The sequence below is a fragment of the Drosophila santomea genome, chromosome 2R, assembly GCF_016746245.2.
Source record: "Drosophila santomea strain STO CAGO 1482 chromosome 2R, Prin_Dsan_1.1, whole genome shotgun sequence".
Classification (NCBI taxonomy): Eukaryota; Metazoa; Arthropoda; class Insecta; order Diptera; family Drosophilidae; genus Drosophila; species Drosophila santomea.
The window spans coordinates 12,803,140-12,825,627 of NC_053017.2; the positions used below are offsets into that span (position 1 = coordinate 12,803,140).

Here is a 22,488-nt window from a genome sequence, read left to right on the forward strand (position 1 = left end):
ATACTCTTTTTAGGAGCAGAAAGGCTTAGAGAAGCGTTTGAATATAGAAATAGGAGTTTGCTCATAATGGAAAGTGGTACAATATAGAAATGTTTAGTTTTAGCTAATACTATATTTTAGGCGATTTTTTTATGCACCTTGGTATAAGCAATATACCTTCTATAGTGCTTCTAATAGAGATTAAACCTTATTTATTTACTTTACATAAGCGATGTGATATTATAAAGCTAGCTAAAGTTTATATAGAACTAACGATTCTGTTTAAGTTTCCTGCGCTTTTTGGAATATCCCCACTCGCCTTGCCATAGTAGTGTATCTCCAAAGGAAACCAGTTGCAATTGTTTCTCTAGGTGTCCGGTGCGCAGCTCTGCGTCATTTTCCCGTCCCATTGGTGGAATGAGGCCTCCATCTGCATCTCGGAGCTGCTGTGTGTGTGTCATTTTGTGGGTGGCGGTGGGTCAGTCAGTTGGCAACGGTTGTTGTTGCTTGTTGTTTGTTGTTTGTTGGCCATTGCCAGCTGGCGCTATCACATTTGCTGGTCATTTGTTGCGCCATAATTTGAGTCGCAGAGTCGCAGAGTCGGAGGCTGCTCTAATTAATAGTGGGTCGTTTGCTGTGGGCTCGATTTTTATCACCGCCCTTTAACAATTTATGCTCCACCGGCTGACAGGCTGACCGGCTGACCATCTGACCATCTGACCAGCTGGCCATTATGGATGGGGAAGCCCCTTAAACGGACAGTGGGGTCGCATTGATAACGAATTCCAAACATGAGGCGGACCCCTATCATGTGCATTTTAGATGAGGTGGCTGAAACAGCGGCCGCTCGATGTGCTGGATAAATGGATAAATGGATAAACGCACAACGAGCCATTTGCCCGAAAATTTTTGTAAATTGAAAATGAAAGATAAAACGCTGTTCGGGGAGCCCGGGGGCGAGAACATTTTGGATTTTCGCCTTCGCAGCGGAAATATTGAATTGGTTTGTGGAATGTTTTCATTATGCGCCCGCCCGCTCGAAAAGCAAAAGAACATCCTTTTTTATGCCGGACGGGTTTGGGCCCGAAAACCCGAAATAAGAGCCATTTTAAAAGGATTATTGGCCATCCATTGAAGCCGTATCCCCCGGCTGAGGTGATTGCCAGATCAATGGGCCAACAACTGTCCGCGGGGGTCTGGGCCACACCCGCTATCCGGTTGTTCGTAATTGGAAATGCAATTTGCCAATCGCATTAAATAGCAGCAATTGTCGTCGCGCACAGTGGCAATTTGACAAATTTTTTATTGTTTTCAGCGTTGTGGCCATAAAACGATATTAATACCTCAATGCATTGTCCACGGCGATCGGCGATGTGAGCGTAATGGCACGGAGACTTATTGCTGACACGACTGGCCATATCACGATGGGGCCATAATGGTCGTATGATAATTAAGTGACTTTACGATCGCTGTTTATTCAATTAAAAGTGCGAAGCCAGTTATCATCAAACTCATTCCCACCAGTTAGATGGTATTCGTTTAATAGCAGACTGTCTTTAAAGGTATATTCTTTAGTTCTTGCTACAAAGTTGAATATCATCCTCACAGCATCTCCATCCATAGTGAATAAATAATAATTGTATATCCACCTGGACAGTTAATTAAGGCAACCTGCTGTCTTGACCTGCTTCCATTTCGATGGCTTGTTAATAACGCTTCAGTCTTAAACCAATTATGCGTTATCAAGTGCCGCCGTGAATCCTTTGCCCCACTGAACACGGCCCAAAGTGCCCCACCACCCAAAAACTGCAGTTGGCGAACAATAAATGCCGGCTTGCAGTGGCTTGTCAATTGCAGAGCCAGGGAAATAAGATAAATCAATATCTGTGCGGCTGCACGCTTGTGACAAGCTACCAATGTGCACTCGCCAGATATGAATTTAAATAAATATTGGCGAATATACAAAAATTGTGTGGCGCAAGGCACTGTGCCCATGAGTCAGTTCTGAACTGGAACCACTGGAACCACCCGCTGCGAAAGACAGGCTATTCGAGGCTGGCGGCCTTTGTTTCTTGGCGTCTTTTGAATGCATTATATAACACCTACACGGTGACAGGCGTAAGGAGTCACGCCCTCTTTGTTGGGATTTCCTGGGGGGCAGTGATACCCAGCGAACCTTAAAGGGGGTGTTAAACAGCTGTCCAGTGGGTGAGTGGTGCTCTATAAATTTCGCTGATTGATTTTTATTGAAATGGGGCGCAGCTTGAGACCTGCTGACAATTGCATAAATATTTCTCCCCTCATGCGGGCTCCAATTTCAGCACTGCCAGGCGATTTATGAAGTGACAAAGGTATGAGACGTGGTCATACTAGTTTCCCCCGGCTTCCTCGGCTGTTGAAAAATTAATAATTTCATGGGCAATTTTTAATCTAGTACGTGATTTAATTCGTTGCCCGTCCAGCCAGCCAGCTAGCCAGCCAGCAAGTCAGCCAGTCAACGGGTTTAAATACAATTTAGATGCTGCAGAGTCTAGCCCCAAGTTAATTTGCAAATGGCTCTCCAGGAGGCTACCACTGGCCACGTCCTGTCCCGACGTTGATTGGCCACGTTTGCGAAATTAGTCCGCACCGGGGACGTTGGCCATCATAACTTAGTCTCCGCCGATCTGCACCGGCAGCTACTCCAGTTGATGAAGTGCTCCTCTGTGCTCTGTGCCGGTATAAGCCCCGACAATTAGCCGTCCTCAGGGTTTCCTGGTGTAGGTGGAGCTACTACCCTCTCATAGTTTCCTTACCGAGTGGTCTAGCTACCTGTGTTACCAACGCAGGTGCACAACTTGTGACTTGTGACAACACCTTTCACAACAAATACGGTGTTTGTTTGCTATTTGAAAGTACTATGTTCATCTGGGGCATTTAATTACATATTGAGCTGTGTAGTTCGTTGCACAGCAATCGCTGAAGTCATCTGTGCTGGCCAGCGAATTACCTCCTGGAACCACTTGGCATTCCGGCGAAATATTCCGGGCAAAGTGCGCTCGAGGAGTCGCCACTTCACAGGAGCAGGAACCGCACGTATGCAAAAAGGGATTTTTATTTGCCATTTCCTGCGTGCCCCGCCACCTCAACACGCATACAATAGGCTTTCGCCCACTTGTTTTGCCCGTGGCAGGAAAGTTGGAAGGCCGAGTAAGCGCCAACTAACATGAGGGTCGCAATGTAATCCTGTTATTTGGCCGAGTGCAGCAATCAGCCACGTGAACAATTCGAACCAACACTGGACACTGGGAGAAATGCAGGAGCAGAAGCTGCTTCAAAATTGCATCTCTATTTCAGATTCAGTATTTAGAGGTATTTAAAATATCCTTTATGATCTAGGAATCTGAGCTCTGCACCCAAACTTTTTCTTTACCATTATATAATCTAACAGAGTTTTTCTTTCTATGCAGTTGCGTCAGTTCCGGAATTTGGATTGCGGCTGTGCATTGTTGGGTGGCTCCAACACTCGAGTGGGGCACCGGACTCGAGCGTCATAAGCGCATCACATCGGTAAATGCCACATATGGCATATTGAAGGGATCGGAATCGGAATCGGAATGGGAATGGAAATCGGTATCGGGATGGGAGCGTGCAATATGCAATATGCAGTAAAAGCTGAGCCGGCTCACTTCGTTTTGGCCGCTTTGGCTCGGGACTGGGAAGGCCAATTAGAGCGAGAGAAAAGTGCCAACTCGACGTGAACGTGCCGTTAATGCTAAGCCTCCTCCCGGCAGATTCGGCTTCAGATGCATCTGCATCGTGGTAGTACCAGTACCAGTACCAGTACCTCGTCCGTCCCTGGTCAAGCAATCCAGTAGGCGAGCACTCTAACGCTCCAGTTTGCATTGAGCCGCCGGCTGAATGTTTCGCGCTAATCGAGTTGTTACATTTACGAGGTAACCCAGGCGACTCTGGGCAAGCAACCAACCGACTAGACGAGCGCTGCCTGCCAAATGTCAAGAGTTCAAACGCCTTGAACTTGAAGCGAAAACGTGGCCGAGATGTGGACGTGGACCATGAATGTGGGATGCAAGTGGCTGCAACGGGGGAGCAGCCAACACCAGCATAAACTGCACTTTATGGCCTTTACCATCACATACCCTGTGCCAAACTATCCACTGCCTGCTACTTTTATGAGTCGAAAACTGGCCGGCGATAATAGAAAAGAATGTATTGCCTAAGAAAAAATGTGCCTTAAGGAGAAGCTTTAACTGTATAAAAGCAACTTAAAATATGTATTGAAATTGAAATTGAAATGTGCTATTGAAATGTGGAAGTAAGAGTATCTCTACTTCGCGAGGAAACCACCTCAAGCATCCAACTGAGTCCAGATCTCTGGGCTCTGGACTTCTCCGACTGCGATCGCGATCGCAACGTGCGCATGCGCAACGCTTCTGCCTGCGGGAAAAACGGAAAACGATGGCTAAAATGCTGAAATACAGCCGCGGCACAGCTTGAAGTCGCCATGGCAAAGTAAGAAATCATAGAGAGCGGGCATTTTGAGGCCTTTATAAATGCTGAAAGGTGTTAACTGAGCGAGCGCCCGCTTTGCGCAGTGTAGCAGTGTAGCAGCCGCAGCGACCCATCAACGCCGCTGATTATGATGCATGGCCACAGGACACAGTGGGTTAAGAGTTAAGAGTTAGGAGTGGGGTTAAGAGGAGGCACCGAGACCTGCGTGCAAATCGCAGCACATGTGGCGATGTGAAAGAGATGCCGACGCCGCGATGAACCGACTTGGACTGTCTTGGCCACGGGATTCCTTGGCTGAGTGCTGCGGACATAATGAAAGCCCCATTATCCACCGACCAACCAACCAACCGACTGACTATTCACTTTGTCTAATTACATAATGCAATGCAAATTGCGGCGACCACGCCCCAGTTGCATATCCATTTGCCGCAATAGTGCCGTTTAACCCCAGCCAAGACCCCGGGGACCACCCAAAAAATGGAAGAAACAAAATTGCAGTCGTTCGCCAAGCCAATGAAAACAAATGGCAAATACAAATAGAAATAGAAATAGAAATAGAAAACGAAATAGAAATAGAAATAGCGAACAATGACAGACCGTCTAGTCTACTAGGTATATGGAATTGTGCAAAAATTTGCACACTCAAATGGAAATGCAGGGAAACACGAGAAACGACTCTGAACCCAGAACCCAGAACCCAGAGCTGTGCCCGAAACCTTGACGTTCTAAAATGCCAATTATAACTAGCGCAAATACAAATAAAAATACCAGGCCGGCACAAAAGCCAACTCCATCCAGCTTCGAGCACTCTTTTGGCCCGAAACAAAAGTCCACTTGGCTGTGGCTGTGGCTGTGGCTGCTTTTGTTTTTTGATTTTTTTTTTTGGTTTTTATCAACGGTTTTTCCATTATGCTGCAGGCCATAAAAATGTTTGTTTGGGGGTTGCAGCCTGCCATCGATATTCAGAGCCGAGGCATTACCTTTTCTCAGTTGATTTGTCAGAGCGGAATCGTGACGGGGATATTCGCGTTCCGAGCCTATAAACTTGATTTGTGCTACGACTTTTGTGTAATGGCTGTCACATGAGTTAAGATGGTTCAGGAATGTGTGATGGAGCTAAATATTAACTTTGTGTTAATATATCATTATGTTCATAATTGCTTATTTGATTGATTAATCTACACTTAATAAAGACACTCTAGATAAGCCTATCAGTAAATTAACTGAATTTCAAGTTCCGGTGCAGAATATATACAATTCTCGTCGCCATAAGTGTAAGATAAGATAAATATACGCCTTTTGTTAAGGGCAACCCCTATTCGACTTGCAGTTCTCCAGTTTTCCTTCGTGACCCACCTTAGTTGCAGATCCAAATAACATTTGGCCACATGAGTTACAGTTGCAGCTCAAAAATCGACTCGTTAAATATTCGTCAGTTTGGCCAATTGAAATTTTCGCATTAATCGTCCAATTGCCCCAACTCTGTGGCCTGGTAATTGGCAAATTTTTTGCCGAGGCAGAAATCAGAGTCTTTGTTTGCCTAATTGAAGTTGCAATTATTGATTGGATGCAAATTGATTGGCAATGGCCCAAACGCTGCAGCACCTGCTGCCACCTGCAAAGCCAAGTTAATGAGGCCCACAAAGTGAGGCAGGCGGCACTCGAGAAGCAGGAATCCGCAAAATGTTGTAACTTCAAACTCCTTGGAAAGGGTCCCATTGTGGCATTGTGTTTCTTGACAAATTTTCCGCAAGCGGATGGGAAAGTGAAAAGCGTTCCTTGCATGCCGACGGAAGTCAGCAAAGAAAGCCCGACAGATGAGTATGTAAATGATAGCCAAGCCACAGAAAACCCGGCAGGATAGCACGCCACTTTGGCAAGATATATATCCTCCACATATATATGTTTATGGGGTTATTCCTGGTCGTGCGTGTCTGATTTGCTGAAGTTTCGTTTGTCTGGCCCGGAAAGTTCTGCCTGCAGTTTGCGGAGCAGTCGAAATTCTTATGTTAATTGTTGGCATAGGTGGAAGTAATAAAACATTTTCGTAACATTATCAAGTGGCACAAGTTTTCAGGTAAGCAGCGGGTTATCTGCAAGGCTAATGAGCTACTCCAGGATGAGTGTGCTGCTTCCATTCAGGTATGAGTTTAGATTACGTTTTAATGATGAGCGTGCTCAGACGACGAGTTCACCTCAACTCGTGCATTGTCTAGGCAAATCCCATTCTGTTTAATAGTTTTTGTATCTCGAACAGTAACAAATCAAATCAAAATTCAATTCCCCAGCAGCTGCAACATTGCCATTATTGTTATTGTCAATGGTTATTAAAATGTTTTACAAATGTTGCTGTCCGCACAGCGATCAACTGACAAAAACCAGAACCGGACTCTGGGACTGCGGTACTGTGGGGCAATAACATATAAATGCCTATCTCAAATGCCATGTACCATGTAGCCATGATTTGGCCAAAGGAAATTGCGCATTCGCCGCGTTGACCCACATGGCCACGAAACGCACAAAAATGCTGCACACACTTAGCGCGGAAAAATGATTGAAAATGCAATTGGCAAATACAATTATGAACTAGCTCCGCTGTTTATTTTCGACCAAGCGCACATTTTAATTGAATACCAATCGATCTATCAACTGCATTTTGAAGTTGCGTGCTCTCCGCCTGAATTCGAATTTATTTGCTACCGAAAATTGCCTGACATTTGATTGATCCGCCAGGTGATCCACCAACGACTACCAGTGCCCCTCCCCTTCCCCTCAATTTCCTGCAGTATTTTCCGCATTTTCCCGTCGTGCCCAGCCATCGTCATCATCAGACGAGTGCGGTAATCGGCGGCTCAGATCTACAAAGCCCCCGGCAGATACAGATTTATTTGCTGCGGTCTGGCTGGAAAGTGAAAGGATTTACATGGCTGAGACGGCCCAGCATTTTATTGGCCGTTCGGCTTTCGTTACCCTTTTCCATTTGATTAAGTCGCGTCGAGTTGAGTTGACTTGAGTTGAGTAGAGTCAATTTGAGTCCCGCTTGCATGTCAAATTAATTGATCGCCCCAGCTCCATTGACGTGTTAGGAAACGCTCAAAACGTCGGCAGGTGTCGACTAGTGGGCATCTGATCAGGTGCCACCCGTTTTGGCCCACAGTACTGTGGGTTTTTTTGTGTACTTTTGGTGCTGATTGAAAATGAAAATCGTCTGTTTTTGGCCATTTGGCATTTTCCGAACAGACTCGCAAAGTGAAAGTGAGCTAAGCCGCCTGCCATTTGGTTTCGAACAGACTGCAAATTTATGGCCCCCATTATCTAGGGTAAACGAACAGTTAATCGCTCCAATAACATATGCCAATCAGGTGGAACTGCTTCTTGGCCAAGCCCGCGCAATGAATAACCCATTTGCAGAGCCATTCATCGAGTTGATGAATGGGGACTTGGGATAAACATGTGCGATAGCCAATGCGATGGGTAATTTGATTTCCATTGAAGTGCACCAACTCAAAACAAACATAATTGAGACCAAGTTGTACTGAAATGAGATACTAGTCTGGGTTAACTGTTCATGGATTTTAAAATAAATATTTCATTTATTTTGTCTAACTGATATATGTTACCTAATGTAGTTGGCATGGCTAACTATTACACATTCCATTGTTTCTTTCAAAGAGACCGCAAAGTATATACTCGTACATATATTTTAATCGCCTATTAAGACTTTGAACATTATCGATTTCAGAAGTGGCCTAACCATAACCCCGATTTTCGTTTTCAAACGTGAGCTGAGCTCAGTTCTGTCACCTCTTTAGCCAAGTGTCAAAACTGCGACGTGCTGACAAATTTCTGAGGTTTATCAGTTGCGTATTAATATGTATCGTTAGCATAATTTCCACATTTATTCACTAATCACTCGCGTCAGCCTGCGATTTGCCCTACCCAATAAGGCAGCCATGGGTGCATATTAATTTCCATCATAAATTACCAAAAATAACCAAACGACGACTTGTCATAGACCCCAAAAAATATAAACGAATGTTCAAAGAGTTGGAATCCAAGTGGCATTCGTAATGCCAGCAGTTGGAAATTGTAAGGCTGTGTGTGCCAGAATGTCTATAAAATATTAAAATTATATTTCATTTGCAATTGTCGCCAGCAGTTGGTGCGAAGCAAAAAGTAGAAGTCTGTCGACAGGCGTTTCACATGAGCCCAGCCATATTGCAATCGTTTTTTACTTTGGAGCCTTTGTTTGAAACATAATAAATGTCGGCCAAGAAGCAGAGTCTGTGCCCCCCAAAGTGCCACGCCCCGCCGAACGGGTTGAAATTTATGCCACATGCGAGCATATTCATACATACAAACTATATGAATTGTGCCTTGTCAGCGGCTGAGCGGGCTGCAAATTTTGATGTGTGAATTTATATGCGAAACATTACCAGATTTAACCGAAAAATGTTTCGCGCTTTGCAAATGACATTTAATGGGCACTTTGGCTAAGTCGAGTTAGATTGAAAATGTAATCAGAGTGGGTAGCACTCATTTCACTGTATCGTTTGCATGGCCATGATTTATGACGGCCATTGCAGCTAGTTTTTCATAAATGTGCCATATTTTTTCCAACTTTCCAAGGCGCACGAGAAAACTATTTTTATATTTTTTATCACTTGCAAAATTTATGAGATTTATTTGTAGTAATAGGGTGTATGTTGCAAAGCAGAAACTATTAAATGAAGTACTAAACAGTTTGGCATTAAGAAGGAGGTGGTCTCGACCCCATAAATAATATTCATGAACTCATTATCAGGCTTGTCTTTCTCGTCATGTTAGTCAGCCAGCCTTTAAAGTTATTTAGAAAAATACAGAATTTATGAACCAATTTTGGTACGGAAAATCGTGATCGGTCTATTTAATTCCAGTACTTTAAAAAAGGTACACTGTTGGATTCTTAACTCCCAGATTTATACTGAAATCAGAAATGCGAGTATGTTCGATTTCAATGTTTTTTATGAGCATCACACAATCGAATGCTAATAGCCCGGGAATCAAACTGAAGTTGAAATATTTCAAGTTGAAGTCAGAATCTACCTGACAAATTATGGGAATAGCCCCATTCAAAACTGCCCTGTCCACAATTATGTTTTGACACCTCGATAATAACGCAGGGAGTCGTTTGTTCCCAAAAATATATATATTTGAGGCACCAGCGCCGCATGACAATGAGCATGTTCAATAAATATTCGGAGAAATAATCGCAGCAGCAGATGATCGATGGGAAATAGACATGCTCAAGCGTAGATCCCTCGGAATGAGCTGCATTTGGAGATACTTTCGAGCGGATGATTAACATAAAATAACTATAAAACGCTGCAAAAGGGATGTGTCTGCGGCAGCAAGTTGTTCGCTGTCTGCAGTTGTCCTTATGACAACTCTGTCCGCTTGCCACAAAAAGTGGTGCTGAACGGGCTGGCATAAATCAATGTTCCTCGCCGATCGGTTGACATACTCGATGCTCGATGTACGATGTACGATGCTCGATGCCTGATGCTCGATTGATCGCTGGCTGGAACGATCGCGGAGTACTATAAATTATGGGATATTTGACAGTAGCGATCGTGTAATGAGAGATCACCAACTGCTTAATTGATAAGTTTCGTCTGTGACCCGGTCTCTGTGGCTCTCTGGCTCTGTTCAGCAGCCTTATCACTATCACTGCTGCGTGATGTATTGTTAGCCGTGACCAAATCGTGTAATAAGCCGGCCCATAAAATTGCCAACTCCGGCAAGATAATGCCTACGACTAAACAACTGCCTGCTGGTTTATCGCCGCTGTTAATCTGGCGACATTATGTCAAACAAGGACAGGTCGCTCTGGTGAATGGTGAGTGTCTCTTGGAGCTTTTGGATCTGCTGGATGTGCTGGCTCCAGGTCCTCTGGATAACTGGTCTCTTCAGAGCTGGCGACTGACTCCTTGGGCCGCCTCGCTCCCCAAAATGATCGATTGCGCGCAAACGCATTGACATATCGACATGAATCTTGCATTATTAAGCAACGCCAGGAATCTTAAATGAAGACCGAGACGGTCGGCTGCCGTTTAGCTGCGATTGTTATCGTAATGATGCGTTCGAAGGAGAGAAAACCCAAGGCAAACGCATTCCACACTCACTGTCGCATTCACACGCCATCCTGGAAAGGAAAATCTGGCCAAGAGATAGGCGGAGCTGTCAGGGGAAAAGTGTAAGGGCCGACGGGCAATGCGAGAAAATTAATAATTTCGCATCGACACCCAATTGGCAAGGCGACCGCTCCTTGCGTCGATGTGACAACCAGCTGATAATAAATTATATTTTATTTCTTTTCAATGCTAATGACAACATCCGACAGCATCTTTATAGCCCTCTGTTCAGGTGTTCTCGCCCGCCATTCCTGCTCAAATAACTCAAAGATCTTTGGCACCAATAAAGGGAAGGCGGAAGGCCTCTGCCTGCCCATTAAAATTGATGGAATCTTTGGGGCTTTAGAAAAACTGGTGTTCTTAATTGGCAATGACTAAAGATGCTTTGCAAAATAAGAAAAAGTCCAAGGTCTGCAATATAATGGTATATGATACATGAAATCTTGAGGTGTTGATAATTGTAAGTAAAATATGAAAAAGTTTACTATACATCAAAACACCTCCTTAGGCACCTTAGTACCATATATAACGAACTTGTTGCTCTTTGCCATTTCACCTTAAATACACTGGTATAAGGCATTGAATAACTAATATAATATATGGCCAGTTGGTGACAGTTTTCGGACCAGTTTTAGCCTCGTTTGATGGATTGCCATGCACAATATTTAAATTGAAATGCAAATCCTAGCTTCAGTTGACAGCTTTGCTATTTCAATCCCTCAGTTTGCTGGCGCAGCACAAAGTGCAAAATAATAAGCTAGCCACAATATGTGATTCCGTAATTAAAATATATAAATACAAATATGGGCATTTGCATACTGGTGTCCGCATTTTGTAATTATTGCGTGCGTGATTTTTGGTCGAAAGCAATTCCATCAGTGGAGTTTCCAGGGTAAAATAGTTGCTGTCGTCCATTCATGACATTCTGGGCTGGACTGGTGCGATTATTTCAGTAATACAATGAGTTCAATCAATCAAACTGTTAATTAAGTAACCCACAGTCGATTCAGTCGATTCATTTTTAATTTTTAATTAGTTTGTCTGGCAGTTCAAAATTATTGAATTATTATACAAATTAAATAAGTGCAGGCATTTAGATAAATTTAATGCTCTTTACGCACTGGAATCGAATGTGGAAAGCAAATATTAAATATAAATTTTGTTTGCCTGACGAGGTACATGAACGTGTAATGAAATGTAAATATGAAAACGTACTAAATTGCTAATCAGAATTGCTTAATACATTTTTTCTCGAATTGAACTATCTGTAAAACCCCTTTTTCCGCCCATGGGGAACTGGTAATATTCAAACGAACCCAATAAAGTCAATTCTAAGAGCAGACAAAAGAAATCAATTATGCAACTGGCAATTCAGTTCAGCCAAACATCAGGTTCAGTTCAATTTTGGTCGGCTGTGTTTTGCCGTGTTTGCTGTCAAAGTTGGCCAACTGTGTCAACCGTCAATTACATGGGGTTAGGCAATACATTCTACTCCTCTCTGCGTTGGCAGTAAGCAAATAAAATGTACTACAAAATGATTCCAAACTTAGATGCAGTTCGTACTAAAAAATTAAGTAGCTCGGAGAGATTTATGCGATTCGCCAGAGAGACAAAAGAAATCTTTAGCGAGGCAAAGCAGTTTTTTGGCCAACTGTTTTGGGCCACCGTTTTTTGTACTTTTTTGGGCCCTCTCCCCTATTTTGCTTCGCCATTTTGGCTGACTCGGGAGCACTTTGCGATTTGTCAGAGTGCAACGTGGCCAAGAGAGAAATGTCAGTGCAAGTTGGCTGCAAAAGTTGCTTGCTTAGAATTTATCTACTGTCAGCTGTACGACCGCCCCTGTCCAGGACATTAAAAAAGTTATGACAGTGTCCTTGTTGACTGCGTTACAATTTTTTTTCGTTATTTTTGTTATTTCTGTTATTTTTCCAGCTCCTTGGCTTCTGTTTGGCGGCAAATTCTTGGCCAGTTGTTCTGCAGCTTGTTGTTTATTTGTTTACGGCCAGCCAGGAGCAACTTTTGATGTCCTGCTGGACTTATGCGCGGGCGTCTGGCTCTTAATGTCAGAAGTTTTATGCATCCTCGACCGGCATTCACTTGAGATTTATGGGTAGCCATAGTCCCCGTTCCATTTGCCAGCAATAAACCTTTTTATCTGAGAGAGGGCCCTCTTAAAGTTGCAACGCCCTCGAAGCTCATTAGATGGCCAGGATTGGGTCGGTCGGATTGGAGGGAGATCTCTGGCAGAACCAGTTGCAGAACGATGTGACATGATTGCGGACAGATTGCAATATAAACCCGACTGCAGCAGCCGATGGCACATAAAACACAGGTCCGCACAAGTTGTCAACCAGTTGGCAGCTGCACGGAAACATTTGCTTCCTTAAACAGTCAGCCTGGTCAGAGACCAGGACCACGGCCAAGTCCGCGTCCAATGCCAATGCCAATGCCAACGGCTTAAATTATGGTCAATGGAATTTTTATAGATTTTCCAAAGACCCCAAGAGCTGAGGGGCTTTGCAGCTGAATCCGCCGGACCGCACAAAAAGTGTGCAACAAAATTAAATGCATTTCATAATTTCAGCGGCGATGTCTGGGCCTGGGTCCACCACAGCCAATTCCAGATCGGCTGCTCCTCCTTTGGCTTTTGGCCAAGACAGCGCGCATTTGGCCGCGGCAAGTGCAACATTGTCTGTCTGTTAACTTATTGACACCCATATTTGGGATTGAATCATTAAAGCCAGTTTAGCTGCGGCTATACGAGTATGTGGCTGTTGCCCCATTACCGCCGCTCTATCCGCCAGTAGCAGCCAGTAGCCAGTAGCCCCTCGCTTAGCCTTTGTTTATTTGGCTATTGTCTTGGCCGTTTTGGACAAATTTTATTGGTTTACGCACGCGCACTGACGTTGACAATGTGACCTTGTCAGCATTAGTGACAAGCGGCCATGGCTGTTATCATATCTTCAACCGCGAAATTGCACGGGAAAGCGATCCACATCAGTCTACTTTATTTTGGCCAAATTCGAAAGCGACCTACATTTCTATATCGGTAATATGCTAAACTGTCTGTCTGACTGGTAAATTTACTTTTAAAGAATCATATACTACAATAAATGAACACACTAGTATATTTAAAGGTATATTTTAAGGTATAACAGACTTGTGTTAGAATGGTTTGGATATAATTCGATGAGTATCTCAAATCTTTCGCTCTATTCCCTGTTGAATTGGTTTCTGATAACCCTTCATGGGAAAAACTCAAGCTTACAACTCAATCACACGTTCGTTTGCATATTAATTGCATTTCGCGCACTGCAGCGCCGCCCACAATGCCGCACACCTATCATAACAATCTAATGAGGCACTTAATTCGCCGCTGCCACACTCGAAATCGAAATCTCGCACGGCCCGACAATCACACCTATCTAATAACTTCATTACCCAATCAATCAAAGTGGCAACACGACTGGTGGCGGCATTACAATACGTCACCTGGTCAAAACAGCTGCGCGACGGCATTAAATGGGGAAAATCGCAAGCAGGAAAAAAAGACACAGAGAAAATATATGGATAGAAGTGTCGGCTTTTAGATGCTCTATTTTCTATTAGGCTTATTACATTATACATATTCATTCATACATATTATATTATATGTATTATAAGCACACTTCATTATACTTATCATGTATTTATTGTAGTACATTTAATGAGAGAAATGAAATGAAAGCTAACACTTGAAACCTTATTCAGCTTATGTGTTTTTTATTTTACCTGTAACATATTTGTTGACGAATAACGTATACCCTTTTACGCTACCAAAAAAGGGATGGGGGCCAGAAGGTGGGTCACAAAGCTGTCAGAATGGCAAGGCAAAAGCTCGGGGAAAGCTCGAAGAGGTAGCTCGGAATTTTCCGATTCGAACATGTGTGGAAAAGCTTCCATGTGTGCGAGAGAGCCGTGTGGGTTAATTTTCCGGCCAAGCTCATTTCCGCTCACTCTCCGACGTGCTCACGTCTCTCAGCGGGCGAATGGGTGGCGCCTCACCCCCCCAATGGGCGTTTGTGCAGTGGGTGGTGGGTGGGTGGTGGTGCGGCTGCCGAAAAGACACCGGAAGTAGGAAATTGGGTTACAAAATGCATTTCGTGTGTGCGCCGTAACATTTCCGCCTACGGTGGCCGGCTAACAGAGCCGCAACAGCGCCGGAGAAATGGAAAACGGAGTACCGAGAGCAGGAGCCGAAAGCCAGACTCGGACACGGACGCAGACACGGACGCAGACCCTGGTTTCCCGGAAAAACCAAGATTGCACTGCACACACGCATTTGCCACATGACGTATGCCGAATACTCGTATCATCCACACACGAACTTGGAACTGGTTGCTCTGCGGGTTCTTGTCTCCGCTAGGGCGCCACTGCATTTTCAAATTGCAGCAGCTCGCATGCAAACCCTTAACCCCCCGGCAGCCTTAACCCACTGCTGCCAGTCGACCGCCAGTCGGCATTTAAATGCCTCCAATTGAGTGCAGCGCTAACAAGCTAAAAGCCTTTGACGAGCGAGTTCCACAGTTCGAAGCGAATTGAATGCCGAGCTAAATTGCGCGACAAATTGCCGGTGAAGGATGCAGGATGAAGGCTGAAGGACGAAGGACGAAGGACGCGGCAAGTTCACCTTTTAACTTTGTGCATATTCTGGCAAAGTTTTCGGCATGAGCAGCAAGTGAAAGGGATAAGTTTGGATATTTAACTAGGCGGTAACAACCGAGCCACTTTGCTCAATCCAGAATTATATCATAAAGTGCAGTTTATGTTGAAAAAATCAATCTGCTTTGATTATGATTATGATAACTTACCAGATGGTTAACAATTTTAGCTAATTAAGTGACAGTATAACCTGCCGTATGGATGAGCCAGCAAAGGGTTGGTTTTTTCGCCCCGCTTGAAAGCGAAAGGCTTTCACTGCCAGCAGCTGTGCTTAGGTGAAAACTCACCCATCCACTTCATCAGCCGCTGTGCTCAAGGGTAAAGCCTTTAAGTAGTTTTGTGTAATTTAAATATAAATACTCATTTAATTAGCCCCGCTGCTGCGAGACTTGCTGGCAGACCTTTGATCTCCGGCAAATGTGTAAATATTTGACATTAATTACAAGTTGAATGCAGCACTCTTCGGCGGTCTTCGGTTAACCCGTTGAGGCCATGGAGAACGTGGAGGACGTTGTTGAGTCACAGACGCAGGCAATAACTGGAAAATTTATTTAATATTCACTTGTGAAGTTTACCCCTTTTCCGTTGGCAAACGGCAGCAAATTACTTAAGCGCTTATTTGTCAACTGCGACGCGGGTGGTGTGGAGTACAGCGAACAGTGTACAGTGTACAGTGTACAGTGTACTTGGTACTGAGCCATTGGCAGTGCCATATATATTTTATACATTATGCATATAGGCGGTGGGAACTCATTAATAGCGACTCCGTTCCTGGATCACTTCTTAACCCATCACAGCCCTTCCAACGTGGCATCAATTATTCAGGCGGCACGCGATGGCAGACGGGAAATGGCCGACGGCAAAATGGCGTCACAGCCGCTAAAGTACCGTTACCCGCCTGGGAAATTACCTTGCGTTTGTGGGTGTGTGCTTGTGTCCGTGTGTGTGTGGGTGTGTGGGTGTGTGTGTGTGGGTGGATCAAGTGCGTGACTCGCAAATAGCTTAAAATCCCAAAAACTTTGAATCACTGCCCGCAGATGGCAGAAAATGTATCTTTTTTCAAAAAAGTATTGATACTGAATCATACTAATTTGAGAACGAAATAGTATAAATTACCACTATAAACACTTCCAAAATATGCGTTAAGTGCTTAAAATATATATGTATATCGCTTCATCTCCTTACCTTGACTTTATGAACTTTAGGCTAGCTACAAGTAGATATTCCTCTCAGTGTACCAAACATCAACATCCAACTAACAACCTCTGGGATGCACTTTCGCGATGATTTTCCAAGTAATGGAATTTCAATATGCACAGCTTCTGGCAGACAACTTTGCCGTAAACAAACAGAGTAGAATGAACCTGGTAACTTTCACTCGGCAAGCCGGTGGCTTGTGTCCTTGTTGTTTACAGTAAACTCTCAATTGTATAACGTATTCATTTGACCAACCGAAGCACAGACAAGCCAGAAACTTTAATTATAAATAATTAGATGCGGTCGAAGTGGATGGCAGAAATGCACTTAGTCATGCAGATTTAAGGGGTATTGCAGCCCAATTTCCCTGAGTATATGTTATTAATGATGACTAATGTGGCAGTAAATATTTGTTTATCCAATTAATGTTGCCAGGACTCGAGAGATGGGGATGTGTGAAAGGCACTCATACCTATCCTTATCCAATATGAGCTTTAAGTCTTACACTTGTCACAACATGTATCTAATAAATATCGACTAGTAAAATCCAAATACAAACAGAATCAGAATGCTAAATAACAGGCTTGCAGAATTTTGTTATGGGAGGAGCTTTTTAAAAGATCTTTCTAGAAAATTATTTCATGAAAGGCGCCAATATATGCACATCATTCAGCACCAATCAAACGCAAATAAACCCTATAAGTGTGCATTGGGCGATATAAGTTAGCATTATCAAATATCGCTAAGGGAGAGATAACACACGAATTTGTATTTCAAATCTAATCAAGGTTTTAGTTTATACTGATAAGAACGAACTTGCTTGCCATATAAAAGAACGCTGCTCGAGCAAAAGCGTTAGAAGTCGCAGAAACGGCACGTCGTAAACAATGATACCCAATTGGCTAACCGGAGAGTATTTGCAGCCCAAACTGAGGGCTTACTACAAGGATGATCAGCTGAAGGTCCTCAAAGTCTGGGCCAAGCCAGCAACTGAAAAGGGCCAGAACTACATAAGCCTCATGACCCGTATCCATGTGGACATTCAGCAGGGCAATGGATTATTTCAGAATAAAACCTACATTGTCAAGGAAGCCTTAACAGAGAGTGTTCCCCAGGCCAAAGTATTTTTGGAGTACGATGTGTATAACCGGGAAATGGATATGTACGAGTTCATGCTGCCCAAGATGAAGCAACTTCTTCTAGAAGTTGGCCTCACCGGCAAGTTTACTGCAGATACGATTTTTGTAGACAGGGAATATAGTACCATGATACTGGAAGATCTGGCAGAGTATAACTACGTGAATGCAGATCGAGTGAAGCAGCTGGATCTGGCTCATACGAAATTGACTCTCGAATTGTTAGCCAAGTTCCATGCCGCATCCATAGTCGTGAAACAGCGCCATCCCGAGCTCCTGACAAAAAGCCTTTATACTAATTTCTTTTCTCGTGACAAGAAGGGCTACACGGAGGTGTACAAAGGAATTTTATCGGCCTTCATAAGGTTCATAAATGGACAACCAGATTTGAAGGAAAAGTACGGTGATAAAGTAGAAAAGATGCATGAAAACATAATGGAGTATGGAGCTCGAACCTTTGAAGTTGCAGAACACGAGCTGCTGGCGTTGAACCATGGTGATTGCTGGACCACCAACATTATGTATCAGTACGATGATGCGAGTAATCCCCAATCAGCCATAGCCATAGACTTTCAATTCAGCAACTTCACTTCACCTGCCATCGACTTGCACTTATTCTTCACCGTCTCGGTGAGGGACGAAGTACAGGACATGGAATCCGTTCTTGTTAAACAATACTACAGCCACCTTAAAACGAACTTGGAACATCTGGCTTATAAGGGTAAATTTCCCAGCCTCCAGGAGTTCCAGAAACAGTTCGAAAGTCGTCGATTCATGTGTAAGTACTCATATCTTATATGTAAAGCTTATATTCTAATAACACATTTTTTAAACAATAGGTTTATTGGCCCATCTCTTCAAACCTGTTATTATATACGACGGTACTGAAGTGACCTCAGACTTCTCAAGTGTCTATAAAGATACCGAGGAGGGCATTCGGTTCCAGAATGCTATCTATGCCAACGAAAGGGTGCTGGAAAGTGCAACAAAACTATTAGCCACGCTTGATGCGAAGGGTGTTTTGGATATTCAGTAGACTAAGAAATCATATCATAATCATATAAATAACCTAAATAATATGGAGATGTGGCAACAAAAAGGCAAGTCATGCCAAACTCATAATATGCATTAAAAAATACATCCATATAAATTATAAAATAGTTTTACTAGTACCATTAGGATTTATTTCTTATGAAAAGCAGTATTTTGCACGCTCTGCAATCTCGAATCGCATCTGCTACATGGACAAACACTCATCTGGAGTTATGCTGGGCAGTATTTTCCAGGTGCAGAGATGCCAATATCGTGTTATCCATTCTAATTAGCCCTGCCCATGCTCGTGGGCCATCATTCGCCCGCTCTTAGCCTTCGATGGTCGGTACATTTGAGTCGGGCCAAGACGGCATTGCCTTTCGAAATTTACATTGGCCATTCGGCGCCTAGCATGCACTAAATTTAACGTCAGTGCCCCTTGGCCAAAGTCGAAGCCACATCCCAGCCCAATAAACTTGGTCGGCGCTCTTCAGAGATGGGAATTGCAAATATACATACATACATACATACATAGGATATACTTCGCTTTCTGGCCAATTAATTTACGCGCACTTGGCGAGCACTTTAGATGCTTGGCTTAGAGAGATGCGGCACGATGCTTATCGCCGGATTAAACCTATATCATTTCATTATTATTTGCCCGCTAACGGTGGACCAACTGGATATGGCGCTCCCTTTGGTGGGCTCGTCGCGCTGATGCCGGCAACATTTCTAAATTAATTAGCCGAGGACGAGGGGCTTGGCTGGCTGCACTGCACCAACTCCCGGGTTGAGCAACCAATTTTGACAGCATCAGCCAAAAAAGCAAAAAAAAAAAAAAAAATTGCAAAAAATATACAGAGTGGTAGAGGGAAAAGCCAGTTAACATTTCGGTAGTCGTCGGGGGCCGTCTTATCTTAAAGCCACACGATGCCAGGCGACGTCGACGACAACGACAATTTATTGACAAGACAATGGCGCTCAGCGTATGTAATTAATCTCGACATAATCTGAGTAGATAATTTTTGCCGCTCGTTGTTTCTGCGCTGCTGTTGCTGTTGTTGCTTGGCTTAGGCTTGTTGGCTGCTGTTTGTTGTTTGTTGTTTGTTGCATGTTGCAGATGCTTTTGTGTGCTTTTTGTTGCCCGTTTGTGGCGGTCCGTTGGCGGTCTATTTTGGTGTGTTTACTGTGAGAGAGCCGCTTCTTTGGTCATGTTCTTTTATAGCCAGGCCGCCGCACCGATCCGGGCCCTGTCAGCTTTATGAAGTGCACAGCACAGGCGGCCCATAGAGGGCTAGGGACAGCGATATTGTCCTTTTACGGCCTTCCTCCACATTGCTGGCCTTTTTCAATTAAGTAAAATGCAACAAATGCAATCTGCGGAGCATTCCATAAACCTTACGGAATGCCCCAGCGCCCATCTCCACTCCGCCTCCATTTCGTTTAGTTACCCCCGCCCTATATACCATATAGCCCGGACTTTGGCCTACTTTCCTCTGGGTGCTAAAGTACCCTTGCCATTAATTCAGCGCAAAAGTTTTTGCACCGTGGTGCGGCGTGTTGGGCGAAATGAACTTTTTCCCAGCTGCGGGAATCCTTGCAACTAGTGGGTACGTACTAGCAGCATCGTTTCAAAATATAATCAAGGATATAAATTTTACATTTGACTAATTCTTCAAGTTTAAAAGTCTTTATCTTGTGGCTAACAAACACCTTCTTAGGTAATTGAGTAATCAGCTATACATTGCACTATACCAAGTCAGAACAAAGACTTTTTAATCATTCCTATAGCCAGTTTTAAGAGCGACTTACTCAGCATTGCAATCATATCCAGGGTGTTTCGAGTTCGAAAGCCTCCCATAATCAGCTTAATGGATTATGCGTGCGTGGGAAAGTTGAATTCGTATCAAAAATTCGGTATGAATTGTTATAATGCAGGCAGTAGAGAACGCCGCTCCCCGCCGCCACCCTGCCCAGCATGTTGCATGCAACAATGAATTTACATTAATGATGAGACCGCCTTATCCCACCCCAAGTCCCCCTCCCGGTCCTCAGCCAAAGTTTCGCTGAATCGTAAAGCAAATGAAACTATGCAAGGCACAATTTTATTTTTTAGTATTTTTTCGCCCTCCCAGCCTGTATGCAATTTTAATGCTTATGCCCGAAGCTTCCATCTAACCATCATACCACCTCCCCAAAACCCAGCCTCCCATTCCCATCCCATCCCGGCGATGCCTGTGCATCCTTGGCTCCCAGGGTGGCCATTTGGACGGCGTTGGCAAATTTTACGACCATGCATATTTCAGATAGCGAAAGTGAAATTATGAGCCGCAATTTTTGGCAAACTTTTAAAGTGGATGGATTTCATCCCAGCCCAAACCACACCCACTGCTGGTGCATCCACCTAAACGCCGGGCGACGGCTTTTTTGACAGCTCATCAGAAAGTTGATTGCCATTTAAGTGCTGGGATGAAAATGCCTGAAAACGATATTAGAAGACATTGGCTGGCACTCGTAAAGTTGTTAAATTAAGTGGAAGTGGCACAGCGAAATGTCAACTGCTGTGACGAGCTTGCCTGGTTTTCTTTCGACATGTGTGCAGACATCTGGGAGCGGCTCACCATTAATCTGGCTTGATGGAGCACGGCCAATAGCTGGTGAAACAGTTATCCACTTTCCCTGAGGCCCAGGGTAAATTCTAAATATTCTTAGCATTTTTATAAAATGTCATAATCTATTCAGCTTATACAAATTTAACGTTATGATCGGAAAATTAATTAAATCCGGGATGATTTACTAAAAATATACCACATATTCAACATATAAAAAAAAAAAAAAAAAAAAGAAAAAAAAAATTACATCTTTACCCCAGATGGGACTCGAACCCACAATCCCCGGCTTAGGAGGCCGATGCCTTATCCATTAGGCCACTGGGGCTTGTGGTAGCGGCCGGCAAACTGCTGTTAAGAGCTCACGGCACACATGTATGAGTCAGTTCAGCGTCATCGCAAGAAAATGATATATTCTGATGGAATAACAAAACGTGTTTATATTATGAACCCGTTATGGGGTGGAAATAAGTGAATATGTATTGGCACTATTAACTAACAGAAACGCACAATGAGACTTTTTTTTTGAGTTTGTAAAAACTTTACTCCTTACCAAACCTCAGTATTTGTATAACCAGAGAAACACTTGTGCATGGCTAAATATTACCCAAATATGTCGTCAGACAAATATGCTTGTTTATTTAGTTGTTTCTCCAGAACACATCATGTTTTAACAGCTGTTTTTCCACATTATTGAATTCAAGCTATCCAATATAAATTTTAACTTTCATTGTTCTTATTCTGTTTATTCTTAGCTGCCTAGAATTTTATGATATCGTTTTGACAACAGAAAAAGCAAGCCCCAGTGGCCTAATGGATAAGGCATCGGCCTCCTAAGCCGGGGATTGTGGGTTCGAGTCCCATCTGGGGTAAAGTTGATAACTTTTTATTATTCAATGTTTTTTTTTAGACATAATGGAGTTAGAAATAGGTAACAATCGCTGCTTAATGTTTGTATTACGTAAATCATAACTAAATTCCTATATAAATTGAATAAAGTAGCCACCGCTTGGCTCATTTGTTATATGCAAATCTGAATTACGTAATCTGGAGCAGTGACAGCAGTAGCTATCTGTGGTGTTTGCCGGCTGTCTTTGCGAGCATTGTATTGATTTTTTATACCAAACGTATTTATTGTGCCTTTCTGTT

At 43.5% G+C, this 22,488-nt stretch overlaps 1 protein-coding gene and 2 non-coding genes across 3 annotated transcripts; 2 read left to right on the top strand and 1 right to left on the bottom strand.

The window, feature by feature from the left end:
* Positions 1–17,433: 17,433 nt before the first annotated feature.
* Positions 17,434–18,848, top strand: LOC120446772. Its single transcript, XM_039627916.1, has 2 exons — positions 17,434–18,476; positions 18,538–18,848. The coding sequence occupies exons 1-2, from the start codon at positions 17,450–17,452 to the stop codon at positions 18,732–18,734; spliced, it is 1,224 nt and encodes a 407-aa protein (XP_039483850.1). The 5' UTR covers positions 17,434–17,449; the 3' UTR covers positions 18,735–18,848.
* A 2,746-nt stretch (positions 18,849–21,594) lies between these two features.
* Positions 21,595–21,667, bottom strand: Trnar-ccu. The gene has a single exon. It is a non-coding gene; the product is annotated as a tRNA-Arg (tRNA).
* Positions 21,668–22,138: 471 nt separating this feature from the next.
* Trnar-ccu lies at positions 22,139–22,211 on the top strand. The gene has a single exon. It is a non-coding gene; the product is annotated as a tRNA-Arg (tRNA).
* Positions 22,212–22,488: the final 277 nt, after the last annotated feature.